Consider the following 14,696-nt stretch of genomic DNA (forward strand, 5'->3'; position numbering starts at 1 on the left):
GCCTCTGAAGGAATTTCCTTTCGTTGAGAATTAATCTTCTCTGCCGCAAAACATATTTCTTCTGGCGTGTAATTTGTCAACAACTCTTGTACTCTGCGCAATTTGGTTCTTTTTCATGAAGCTTCAAAAGGCACATGCGGTCTTCCACGACTAGGTCTTGGTTGAGGATCCACTTCCATGTCAGTTGCTTCAGTTGGAATATTTGGTTGAAGATAGAATAAATGAAGAGTGCTTTGTAACCATGTCAAATGTTTTTTAAGAAAAGCATCTCGGCGTCTTCCACAATTGTTCCACATTCTTAACGAAACAGAACTTACGAAAACAGAAAATAGCTTGCTGCTATTTAGCAGCTTTGCTTCAATGTCAGTTGAACAATTATCTAATGCAAAATAAGTTGTAATTGTTTCCATTATTCGTGATGCCTTTTTATTTTTTTCGCAACTTAGCCATTTTTCATAAAGGATTGTATTAGGTATGGTTTTTTCTCAAAAACAAAAATTCCGCATTATTCCCCAAAAAGTGATGGGTGTCATTTAAAAGCAAACACTTTGGAGGATTGATCCTAAAAATTTTATGATACATAACACCAATAATGTTTTAAAAATTAAATACTTTATTTGTGCATTTTTGTCCATTGGTTGCAACACTGTGCGACGCGCCACTATCGAGAGGATCGTTTCTAGGCGCTATCCGGCAACATTGGCGGGAAGCTTGTTATCCCCATTGCCACAGCCGACTTTACTCAAGCCGCGAAATAATAGTTGGCAACGTCGCACAGTATTGCAACCAATGGACAAAAATGCACAAATAAAGTATTTAATTTTTAAAATATTCTTGGTGTTGTTTAGCAAAATACCCGAGTAAGATAAGGCAGGTACCTTTAACTTTTTTTATTCAGAAACTTTTGGATAATAAAAACATTTTATACCGGTAAAGATTTGTGGTTATTTTTAGAAGTTTAGTTTAAAATAAAATTGTTGTAGTGTTCACTAGTGTTTTAAAGTTAATATATTTTTAATTTGTACACTTAAGTATGAACAACATTTTCGAAGGTAAGTTATCATTTTCATGTTAAGCCTTTTGCAGATATATAATTAAAAGTGTTAAAATACCCTTTTTCTCACTTTCATCAAGATTTACAAAAAGTAGTTTAAAGTTGTTTCATAAAATTTTTAGGATCAATTGATTATTAAAAAGGGAGAAAGTATATGGTCTAACCCACGTACAAAAGAAACTTCAGATGTTGTTCGAACCGTTCATGGCGAAATTGAGTCATTAATAACTAATCTTAATAAATACCATCTTTTTATTTCAGAAAAAAATGTAAATGTTTCTTACGAAATGTTATTCACTATGTTTGACGGTAGTGTGGCCAATATCCTTTCAGAAACCTGTTCTACATTCAGGTGCATTATTTGTGGAGCCACACCAAGGCAAATGAACCAGGACTCAGTGCTTTAAAGAACACCAAATGCTGAAAACTATCGCTTTGGCCTATCGACACTTCATTGCTGGATTCGTTTTTTTGAGTGTGTATTGCACATCGCCTATCGCTTACAATTAAAAACGTGGCAAGTAAAAGGTGGTGAAAGTAAGGACAATTTTAAAAATACAAAAAAAAGAATTCAGTTAGAATTTAAAGACAAATTGGGATTAATTGTCGATAAGCCAAAGCCCGGGTCCCACAAATGATGGAAATACTGCCAGGACATATTTTAAAAACGTAGAAATTAGCTCTGAAATAACAGGTATCGACTCAACTCTAATTAAAAACTTTCAATTAATTTTAAGAGTACTTTCTTCAGGTTCTAAGATTAACGTACCTAAATTTCAGTCCTTATTTATTGATACTAGGAGCATTTATTTAAATTTTTATAAATGGTACTACATGCCTAGTACTGTTCATAAAATTTTAACGCACGGTTGCGAAATTATTAGCTTTTTTGAACTCCCTGTAGGGCAGCCTGCAGAAGATGCTCTCGAAGCCAGACACAAAGAATTTAGAAAAATTCGTTTACATCACACACGAAAAGTATCGAGAATTCAAAGCAATACAGGCCTCATTAGAACCCTTTTGATAACTTCCAACCCTAACTTGGCTTATCTTAGAAATCTGTCAAAAAACAAAACAAACCCATAACGTGGGATATTTAAATGACCATATAGAAACAGATTCGCTACTTTTAGAAAATGATAATGTACCCGAAGATGTTTAGTGTTGTAAATAAGTTCTTTTTTTTTCACCCTGTATAAAGACACCAATTTCTATTCAAACTATGTATAATTTGATAGATGGTTGGTAAAAGTATTTATATATAAATAAAACCAAAAAATTGGTTACTTTAACTTTTAATTAGATAATGATTTTTGTCTTGATTTGTTTCACCCTGTATAAAGACATCAATTCCTATTCAAACTATAATTTGATAGGTTGTTGGTAAGTGTCCATGTATAAATAAAACCAAAAAAATGGTTACTTTAACTTATAGTTGAATAATGATTTTTGTCCTGATTTGTTTCACCCTGTATAGAGAGACCAATGCACTTTTTTGTTTAAAATATGATTTAATGTTATTGGTTAAAGTGTCCATGTATAAATAAAAATTTAAAAGTGGTTAGTTTAACTTTTATCTAGTGATAATGATTTTTGTCCTGATTTCCCTATAAGTTGCAATACTGTGCGTCGTGGTACTTAATTTAAGAGGAACTCTCGTATAATTATAATCATCTGTGTGCATTAAGGGAGCATGTGTGTGTAGAGATATTTAATGTACGTTTATGTTTTATTTAAGGAGGAAGCAGATAAAAAGCTTGCAGCCGAACTTCAAATTCAACAGGCGCGAATGGAACAAGAAGAACGACTTTATCAAGAGCAACTGGAACAGGAGAGGCAAGACAGAGAGCTGGCGGTTAGGTTAGCGCAGGAGAGTAATGGGCAAATTGAAGACAGTCCACCTTTAGTAAGAAAGTAAGTTTTATGTAACATAGATAATGAGTAATTATATAAATTAATTCACGTTTTGTACATAGACGTTCAGGTGAGAGATTGTTGAGATTTCTAGGAAAATTATCTAAAAAATTTGATTAGATAAATATTTCTCAAGCTTTGATTTACCTTGATAGGTTAAAAAAATAGGCATAAAAAAACACAGAGATTAAATATAAAAATACCATATCATCTGGCAAAATAAATATGTTACACTTAGATAATATATGAAGAGTCGCGGCGAATAACGATCAAAGTTCAGATGGTATATTTTGTCAGTATTCAGATTTTAATATTTAAAGTGGAATGTTGTGAATTTGGGTAACAAAAATAAAACAAAAAATATTAAAATTTTATAAAAAAAGTGACTATTAATTATATTAACCAAAAATATGGTTTATTTAACTATTTGAATCCAAAAATAATTGATTTCTTGAAAAATGTATGGACCCTTAACCTTTTTTTTAGTTAATCAATGAGCGATTAATCAGCGAATTTCGCTAATTAATCGCCCGTAAGCGAGTGTCGCTCGCCTCTTCTTTGATGGAGTCAGATACTAGGCCATCACAGAATTATTTTGCTTCGGGGTTGGTCAGGAAGTGAGTAAAATATAAAATCATATTGATTCTTCAAGGCTGTTCGTCCAAAATGTTTCTTTCTCTGTTTTTAGGAACTATTACAGCTTTTAAGTAGTTAAAAAAATATTTTTTGAAATTACTCGAAAAGAGACTAGACTTTATTTAAGATAGACATATTATCAACTTTTAAAACCCTAATTAGTCTTGACGGCATAGGATATTTCTGCATATACGACTGGGGAAGAAATTCTGTCCAAGTCGGAAACTTCACTTCATTGGCCCGCTTAATGACTTTGAAAGGTGACAGCTTAATTCTGCTATTCCTTAAAATTTCCCTCCAGTTGTTAGATAGGTATATGATTTTGAGTTAACAAGGCTCATATCCTTTTCGCATGCCAAGTAGGAATGACCCCTTGGAAATAAACTGCACTCCAAAATTAACGCATAATTTAAAAAAATGTTTTATATTTATTAGTTATTTATTGAAACCATAGAAGTACATGTATTGTTAAAACTGGCTATTGACGGTAGATTTTCGATGAATTATAAACAAACGCATACCTCTTTAGTGTAAAAAAACAAACAAAAGAAAAAGTCTTTATGTTGATATTTCGCCATTCAGAATTTTATGCGTTTTACTTTAGTAAAGTTTCGATATTTGACGTGATTTTAAATTTACATATTGAGTTCTGGCAAAATGAATCCGCCGCAACGAAAAAACCGCAATTTGTCAGAAGCTGACTGGGTTAGCATTGTTTCTCTCCATAAAGAAGGGTATATCCAATTTCAGCTTACTGAAAGATTTAATGTCGAACAGTCAACCATCTCAGAGTTTTGAGTCGGTTTACACAAACGGGTAGCAACATTAGAAGTCCAGGCCAGGGTCGTGGAAGAGTTGCCACCTTTGATGAAGACCGATTTCTACGAGTTCGTACTTTGAGGCAACAGTTTGTGACTAGCACTTCTTCACAAAATGAGATCCTGCAGCAGTAGAATTTTAGAATAAGGCAAAACACAATCAGGAGAGGGTTAGCGAAGACCAATACAAGGCCTGCTAGAGCAGTTACTGGTCCATTACTTACCGGAGAGCAGAGGAGACGAAGACTACAATTCGCTCGTGAACACGTTGGTTAGAAAAATGAAGATTGGGCACAGGTTATGTTTAGCGATAAATCCAGATACTGTCTTTTTTTTTGGCGATAGACGTAATAGAGTGTACCGAAGGCCGATGGTGTTAGAACGATATGCACAGTGCAATATAGTGGGAACCATCTTGAAGAAGTCCAAAGCGCTACCATGGATTGGCCAGCCAGAAGCCCGAATATGAATTCAATAGAGCACATGTGGGATATCATGGGGAGACGACTGCGACAGTTGCCAAGACCCTCAAACAACTTGAATAACCTTTATTTGAGATTGGTAGAAATTTGGGGTCAGATAGACCAAGATCAAATAAGGACCCTAATGAAGGCCGTTAGCCGTCAAACGGTTATAAACGTCAGAGGGGGAAGTACCTATTATTGATTTTTTTTGTCACAATTTATATATCTTGTATTAGAATTATTTGATTTATGTTTTTGGTATAAAATTTTGAGAACCCATTGTGTATTTTTATTTTAATTATTTATAATATGTAAATAATTATATTATAAATATATTATAAGTTCAACTAGAAAGACAAAAAATGAACTGGAAGGACAAAAAAAAATTTCTAAGATTATGCGTTAATTTTGGTGCGTAGTGTGTGACTTCCACACTATCGAAACGGTTAGTTTGACACACCATAGAATGCAAAAAGAAGTATAAAAAGTAATGGTTTAACATTGAAGTCATCCGCTCCCTGTCGTACTGCACTTTTATTATAAGTATTGTCTCTTGTTTCTGGTACAATTTTCAATATTTTTTTGCTTAACGAGTTTCTTCATTATTATTTTTGACTCTTCATTCATACATTTGGTTATTTTTTATTTCACTCTTCAAAATGTTACAAGTACTACAAGTATCTTTTCTTGGAAAACCAAACAATATATCAAACAATAATTAAATAAAATTTATCGAAAAGTGGTATAACTTACTTAGTTCTCTTTTTTTATATCATATCTGATTAATTATTTTCAATTATCTTCAAAACCAGTTTTTTTATATCAGCTCCTTAAGCAAATACTGTTTTGAAGTATCTCTTATGGAATATTTTGATTTTCTTCCTTTGAGTGCTTTAATGAATTCTATAACTTTAGTTACTGCAGTAAACCTGTGGGGCCTATTTTTGTGCTCTTCTCACTCTAATTTAGCGTCAGCAAATTCGTAAAGATTTGTCTTCAATGTTTGCGCACGACGATCAGAAATACCATGCAAACACAAAAAAGCTTTATAACAAACACTAACATCTTGTAGCTTATTTTCAACACGAGATCGAACTCTGTAGCAATAACAATAAGTATGGAAATTAGCATCAGGTTTCCTTTTCCGATTACGACGAGTCTCAACAGGTATGAGAGTGATAAGACCATAATACTTTGTACATCTCCCAATTGATTAAAATAGGAAATTATACGTTGGCGCTTATCTGAAGAAATTGTTTTCAAACCGTTTAACTCGCACATTTTTCACTCACATAATTTTTTCAAAACATTAGTTATTTTCTTTTTTTGATATTACTACAAACCACCGGATCACGATCCAAGTCACTACTTAATTTATTCATGGTCGTATTCATCACAAATTTATTATATCCTTTTGTTACAAACGTATCTTGAGACACTTCGCACGCTGTATCTTTACACGTATTTTTTTTTGAGCACTATGAACTTTCTCTGCTGTAGTAAACTATAGTTGAATTATAATTTGGAATAAGCTATGTGACGTCGCTATTATTTCAGTATTGATCAAAAATAGCCCCTAATCGTTATTCGCCCCGACCCTACATATACATGGTTATTCACGACATACGACACGGAATATTCTGACTAAACTACAAAATTTTAAAAATTGGGAATATCAGAGGCGTTCCAGAATATCTTTTTATGACATACAAGATATTTCAAAATGCAGAAACATATTAAAGTTATGTTTTTTAAAATGTATATTATTTGTATACATTTTAAAATCGAACACCTTGTATATTATTTGATTTTTCGATTCTACACCGTAAATAAATGTAGGTTTTATTAAGGTTTATCCAACTTAAGTATTAAAGTTAAAAAATATTTTGTGTTTTGTGAAAATATTAAGACAATTTCAATGATAAATGCCTTAAAATGTGTTTTCTGTTTTTTTACCATATTTGCACTGAGGAAATTACTATTTTATACAGGACTTTAAAAACTAGGTTTACCTATTACAGTTTTTTTTTAAAGGCAATGAGTTGCTTAAGTTAAATAGAACACCCTGTATATTATATCACCAATAAATGTGACAATGAATTGTTTTTCAAATTTAATAAGATTTTCCTACACTTAAACTTTCACTTTTTTTATAAAAATTACATTTATTAAAATACATGTTTATTTTTTGTTATTTATGATATCAGTATCAGTATTAAAAAGATGCTTAGACTGTCTTGTGGGAATTTGACCATTATTTTATATGTGTGCATCACAATTTTAGTATAAACAACACTTTATTTCAGTGGAATAACCCTTTAGGAAGCATTGCATATTGCTTAAGACCACAGAAATGTTTTTGAAATTTAAATTCAAATTCATTTATTGCTCTTTTGATTACATAAGTAATATAAGGTCGTCGATTTAAGGATAGTACTACGTAGAATTAAGATTAAGTTAAAAAGTTTAAAATTAAAATAGTTAGAGCTAAGTAAAATAAAAAGTAAAAGACGCACCACTTAACACTAACTCCACCAGCAGGCACAGACTTATTAAACTAGGTATATATTAAAAAAAAAACCTGCTAGCAATATGGACAGTTAAAACCAAACAGATTAAGCTTATCTGAATGACTTATGTTCATGTATTCACCCACTGAATAAAAAGGGTGCTGAACAAAAAACGTCCTAGCTACTGGCTTGAACTGCCTGTACCCCTCTAGAAAGAAAGAAAGAAAGAAAATGTGCTATATTACGTAAGACAACAAAATCTTGTGTACAAGCATCCTAAAAACTAAAAAAATCCAAATTCACTTTAAATTTCAAATTTCAAACAAACATAACATCTAAAACACTTTACCATAAAATTTACACACATTACCAAAATTAATCATAACAAAACAGATTGAGAAAAAAAAGCATCTTTTTGATAAATTTCATTAAAAAATAAGTAAAGCTGTCAATAAAACAGAATTTAGAGGAAGTAAATTAAATTATTTAACAGGAAACAAAACTAAAACACTAAAATGATGTCAGAGCACAGGTTAAAAGGTATCATTAAAAAAATCGTCAAGGCTGTAATATGCCCTGGATAATAAAAGTGATTTTAATTCCTTTTTGAATCTCTTAACTTCTAAAATTTGTCTGATACATAAAGGAACATGGTTGTAAATTTTTTTGCTAAGGTATATAACTGAGTTCTCGGTGAGGGAGGATGTAGGGATTGGTAAGAGAAAATCGTTAACCTGGCGGGTCATATGACCAGTGTTAGAGGGAGGTCTAGGACATTTATGAATAAGAGTAGCTGTTTCTAAGATAAAAAGAGAAAAAAGAGTTAGGATTTTTTGAGATATAAAGAGAGGTTTACAAGAATCTCTTAACCCAGCGGAACATAGATATCTAACTGCCTTTTTTTGAATCACAAAAATTATGTTTAATAATCCCTTGTTGCTTAAACCCCAAAAAGGCAAGCCATAACGAAGGTGGGACTCAATAAGAGAAAAGTACACTGAACATACGACTACCCCTCCCAGCTCATGCCCCGCCATTCTTACTGCAAAGCATCCAGAGGATAATTTTGATGCAAGATTTAGGATATGATCTTCGAAGCGAAGGCGATTATCAATGGTAATACCAAGGAACTTACAGCTTTCTTTGTTTTGCAAGGAGGAGTTTTCACTAAACATAAGGCCCTGAACGTCACACTTAAATCCCATAATAAAGGTTTTGCCCACATTAAATACAAGCCTGTTTGCAGCACACCACTCCGATAAAATCTTAAGATCCTTAAAAATCTGGACTCCACAAAATGCTGGTATCATCAGCAAACTGAACCACTTTGCCCTGCAGTTTTAATGAACCCAAATCATTTACATAGAGCAAAAATAATAGTGGTCCTAACACTGAACCCTGAGGTACTCCAGTTTTAAGGGATCTGGAATCGGATAAACATCCAGATACTGTAACTCTTTGAGTACGATTAGACAGATAGGATTCCAGCCATTGCAATGCTACACCTCTAAAGCCATAATTATTGAGCTTAGACAGCAGTATTCCATGATCTACACAATTAAATGCCTTGGATAAATCGCAAAACACTGCCGCCGCGGACTCTCCAGAATTTAAGGACACATAGACACTTCCCAAAAAGCCGAAAATAGCATCACGAGTCCCTTTTCCCGTTTGAAATCCAAACTGATTTGCAGATAAAATGCAATTATGTTGCAAAAAAGATAAAATTCTGATTTTTGCAAGTTTTTCAACTATCTTGGAGAGGGTAGATAATATAGAAATTGGACGGAAATTACAAGGCTCACTCAAATCTCCACCCTTATAAAGAGGGATAACCACTGCCTCTTTCAAACATGCTGGAAAGATGCCATTATGAAAGGAATTGTTTATGGCAGAACCTAAGGCATTCAATGCTGAGTCAGGCAAAAGGAGTAGTAATTTTGATGATATTCCATCAGCTCCAGCTGATTTATGGTTTTTTAAGCTTTTAATTGCATCTCTAACATCAGTAAGGCTAACAGGATAAAAGAAAAAAGAATTTTGAACTGACACTTGTTGAATATAATGCAAAGGATCAATATCATCCATTATGCTCAAGTATTCACATCCTTGAGCAATAAATGAGGAATATTACAGTAATAATCATTTAAACTATTTGGTCTTACTTCTGGTTCTGAAACTTTCTTGTGAGAATGCCTGAAGTCATTTATAATTGACCAACATTCTCTCTGCCTATTTGAGGACATATTTAAGCGGTCACTATAATATTTAACCTTAGCTGCTTTTATCGTCTTTCTGTATAGACTACGATATTTCTGATGATAAAGAATAATGTTTGCATTAGTTGTAAACTTGCACAGCTTAGCCAAAAAACGGAGGTTTTTAGCTGAAGTTCCGAGACCTGCTGTGGTACTGCCTGCGGTGGTGTACCCATGGTTTTCTATTTTTCATTTTAAGCCTCTTTTTAGGAAAACACTGATTGATCTTGTCACATAGCACATGAAATAACAAAGTAAACGGGTCAGGAGCCATTTCAACTGCATTTCAATTAACCAAAGCTGTAGTAGAAGAAAAAGCATTAAAATTTGCTCTGCTGAAAATTCTTCCTATATAATGAGATGAAGGAAATACAGTGTTGCATGGAATCCTAGCGAGAATGGCTTCATGGTCAGAAATACCAGATGAGAGTACTCTACATGACACATTATTTAAATTTGTACACAAATAATCAATAGTAGTTGCAGATGAGGATGTCTATCTTCTTAATTTCATTGGGTAATGTATTGTACATTGTGACACACATATAATAGGGACTCATTTCATACATGGTTTCTTATGTCTAGGCACTGCAAAATCGACTCTATTTCTTGTCTTATTACTGTTAATATTTACATCACAGTTTTTTTGAAAGAGATGTTTGTGTTTGGAGGCAAAACAGCATACCCTGTACAAGTAAAGAGAATATACTGTCATAATTCCTAATTTTTTAAACAAAGGAGCACCATGCTCTCGAAAAGCGGATCCACACATTGTCCGTACAATTCTTTTTTGAATAACAAATGTTCTTTTTATTGACTCTGCCTGAGATCCCCAAAACATTATGCCATAGGTTATACGTAATACAATAATACGGTTATATGTACATATGCATAATAAAACTGAATTATTGATTCCCTACTGACAATGTTTTTTAAGTTGTAAATAGCGCCGAGCAAGTTTGCCGACGTTATCTTTTTACATATTTCATCAACATGGCTTTGCCAATCTAATTTTTTGTGTGAAGTTAGACCCAAAAACTTAGTTTCGTCCGATTCATATACAATAATCCCATCGATGTTTAGGGGCACATTATTATCAATTATTTTCAAAGTCTGCCTTTGGTTTTGAAAATGAATGAATTTTGTTTTGTTTCAATCATGGACTAACTGATTTTACTCACACCACCTTTGCATCTGTAAGGCTGTAGAGTTTGCAAGATATAAGGCTATTTGACAGTTTTTGTGGGATGTTACGCATGATTTATCATCGGCAAACTGGACTAGTACTGTATATGGTCCGCCAATGTCATCATTTAAGCTGTTGCAAAACACAATAAAGAAAAGTGGGGACAAAAGTGAGCACTGTGGAGCACCGGTATCTACGTCTATAAAACGCGATTGGAATGTATAATTAACAATACCGTTCTTGTCACCCTTAATCTCAACTGAATGAGGCCTGTGGCTCAGAAATGACTTAATCCAATTAATTTCCTTGCCCTTTATTCCCGCAGAAATCAGAACTTTAATAATGCGGTATTGATCGATCATATTGAAGGCGTTGCTTGAGTCAATATATATATATGACTGGCGGATAACTTAAATCCTATGATTTAAGTTATCCGCTTATTAAGTTTACTGCTGAAATTATTTTTGCTAACAATTAAATGATGCAATGAAGCTGTAGTGTCGTGCAAACTTATTCCACAGGCATCTGGAAGCACTTGCGTAGAAGATGAAGACTGAAGTGATCCCAAAACCCTAAAAAATAAACCTTGAAACTAAAACCTACTGAACCGACATTTATTTAGAATGATTTACAAACCCAGTAACAAAGAGTTTGTAGCAAGCGGCTATTCTAAGTATAGCCAAATGAGTAGCGTGGACATATTTGAGCTGTTTTTCTCCGTTGATTTGTCGCAGAAGATTATAACCGAATCCACCAATTACGCTTTACTAAAAAATAGCCCAGACCCAAAAATTTTTATCGATGAATTAAAAGTTTTCACAGGAATAATTAACCTACATTTTACCTTCCAGAAGAAATTACTGGGAAAATTCACATGACATAAAAAACATCATGATATCAGATATTATAATCATTTTGCCGATAATTCTAAGATTGAGCCAACTGACAAGATGTACAACTTTGAACGCTTATAGATCATTTAAAAACAAAATTTATTAGTCATTTCGTTCCAGAAGAAAATCTGTCTTATAATAAATCAATACTTCGGTATTTTGGTCGCCACGGGTCTAAACAATTCATCCATGGCACAATTGTTCGACTTGGGTGTAAGTTTTGGTACCTTAAAACTCCAACTGGATACCTTATAAACTACGAAATGTATCAAGGAAAAAATCCCAGATCTAACCTAGACTATGAAGAAATAGTTGGAAAGCCGGCAGCACCTCTCTTACAAATGATTGCCGAGTTGGGTAACAAAAAGACATCCAGATACAACTTTTTTGCTGACAATCTTTTTACCACTGCAAGCCTTTGTGAACTTCGCATAGATTGTTTTCAAAATTGTCATTGTTGATAAAAATATAATTTTCATACACTATTTTTTTATATTTTTGTTCAGTATGTGAAAGAAGTAGATTAAGACCTAAAGGTCCCCTATGGGAAAATCTTTTTTTGTTATTATTTTATACATAAATTTTGCAAAAATCTTAAAATCATGCTTTAGACACTTAAATAAGCTACAAGACAGTATAGCAAGCTAAATGGTAAAAAACCGTTAAATTAAAAAAAAATCTATTCTCGGCTTTTTAATGGATTAATGAAAATGAAAGTTAGAGAAGAACGTATTGGCATGGTATTTATTCTTGGTGAATGTCTCTAAAATAGCTGGTTGGCATATCGCGTCTATAGTGAAGGGTTTTCCAATAGAAATCATCCAAATAAGGCCGCTTTTGAAAGACTATCGGCTCAATTTAAAGAAACAAAGTGTTGAGTACAAGACGAGCCTAAAAGAAAACCCATAATGGAAAATGAAGATATTGAGTTCACCGTTATTACTGAAGTAGTCGAAGACCTCATATTAAGCAAAACCAAATTGTAGAAAACCATAACATTAGTCAGACAAGTGTTTTTAGGGTAGTAAATCGAAATCACTTTCATCCCTATAAAATTCATCGTCTCCAAGAACTTTCGAGAAATTATTTTAATATAAGACTTGAATTTTGTATGTGGGTCTTGGATAAAGTTGCAGATAATAACGATTTTTTTAATGTTTACGGATGAATGCACTTTTTACAATAATGGCTTTTTTAACATAATTTTCATCATTACTCCCGATTCCAATTCGCATGCGTTAGTCCATAACCAACATAAATGGTCTGTTAATCTATGGGGAGGAATAATCGGTGGCTTTGTAATTATTCAACATTTTTTTGATGCAAATTTAAATGGAACAAGATTTTTGGAGTTCTTAAAAAATAATGTTTTTCAAGTATTATTGGAGGATATTTTTCTACGCCTTCGAAGAAGTGGCTATGCGGCTTCAAATAGATGGAGCGCCACCATATTTTCACCATGGGGTTAGACAATTTTCAAATAATAATTTCCTTAAACGATGGATAGGAAGGGGTAGTCCTATGGAGTGGTCACCAATATCCCCGGACTTGACATCGCATAATTTTTTCTTATAGGAGATGTGAAAGATTTTGTTTTTAAGTTACTCTCTGACTACACCAGAAAATATGAAAGAGTACATAAGAGAAGCTTTTTAAAGTATTACTTCACAAATGCTGTCAAAAGTTGCTGTACATTTTGAAAAGGGGGTGCGTCGATATTTGCAATTCGACGGTCATTTTGAGCATATTTTGTAATTGTTATCTTAACTTATTTGTTATGGTTATTTTTTAATTTTCTTAAGTATAATGTATTATAATGGTCAGTTGAAAATAGATGCACTGTTGCATGTCATTGGAGCTCAAAAGTCATAACTATTTAAACTTATCTTGATTACCCGCCATAAATTAGTTAATTTTACATACAAAAACATAATAAAACAATAAAAAAACTACAAGAAAATAATAGAAACGTCAATTTGTCGTCCCTACAATGTCCAAATGTCGAATGTGAAAATGCCTACTTTTCAGGAGAGCTAAAAAGCATATTTAATTGTCATTTAAAAATTATCGCATATGCCAACTTGTTTTTTTTTATTAGGATAGTTTTTTTTCTTATTATAGGCTAAAAATTTATTTTCGTCACTTTGCATCTTATTAAAAATTTGTACCAATTTACGGCTTTGTCAAAAATTTTACTTCAAAGAATCGAATGTGACATATTCGATTGTTTGTGTTATAAAAATTTATTTTTTTTGTTTTTAATAAAAGTCACTTAATGAAACAAAAATTGACATACAAATTATTTATTATAAGCACTAAACACATTAGAAAACAAAACCAAGAACAAAATAAAAATATGGAATTAAATGATAGAAGAATCATTATTATCACGGAAATTTAAACATGAAATTAAATTACGATTAGAAATATTTTTTAAATCTTTTCGGGCTCATTTTCATCTTCATTAGCATCTGGCTCTGGTAGACAGTCCCTTACTTCGCTTGATGTTGATAGGGAGTAGTAGTATTGGTGGTAGGGTTTTGGGATCAAATTTTGTGAGCACATTGACAAAAGATCTCTTTTTTTTACATCGGTTATGGCAAGTCTATTATAAGGAGTTGTTTGATAATATCCTCTTTTTTTTATAGCCACTAATTTCAAAAAGTCCTCGTTATAGTTTCGTTTCATTAAAATGTGTTTGTTTTCATTCTTTTATATTGAAACCATACACCATCAATGAAAGTAAAATGATCGTCAATAACTGGTTCCATTTCATTTACTTCATTTTTTTGCTTTTTCTTAGCTTTTTTTTCTTAGCTCTTAGCGTTTTGACATTTTTTCTGCAATAAAGGCGGCAAACAACACGTGCTAAAGAAAATCTAAGTATAGTCACTCGTGGTTCCCTGGACCAGTGCCAACTAAACTAGCTGCGGATTCAGCGCCAACTCAGAAAATATAAACAA

The 14,696-nt window shown here is 32.6% G+C and overlaps 1 protein-coding gene across 2 annotated transcripts in view; it reads left to right on the plus strand.

Annotated features, from left to right (window-relative positions):
* The window catches only part of LOC126741597 (myosin heavy chain 95F), a 205,661-nt gene that overhangs the window by 164,532 nt on the left and 26,433 nt on the right, over positions 1–14,696 (plus strand). For both annotated transcript variants that reach the window (XM_050448084.1, XM_050448085.1), the window contains exon 19: positions 2,793–2,968. In XM_050448084.1, the coding sequence (XP_050304041.1) occupies positions 2,793–2,968 (176 nt within the window). The remainder of the gene's footprint in view (positions 1–2,792; positions 2,969–14,696) is intronic.

The sequence above is a fragment of the Anthonomus grandis genome, chromosome 10 (genome assembly GCF_022605725.1).
Source record: "Anthonomus grandis grandis chromosome 10, icAntGran1.3, whole genome shotgun sequence".
Lineage (NCBI taxonomy): Eukaryota > Metazoa > Arthropoda > Insecta > Coleoptera > Curculionidae > Anthonomus > Anthonomus grandis.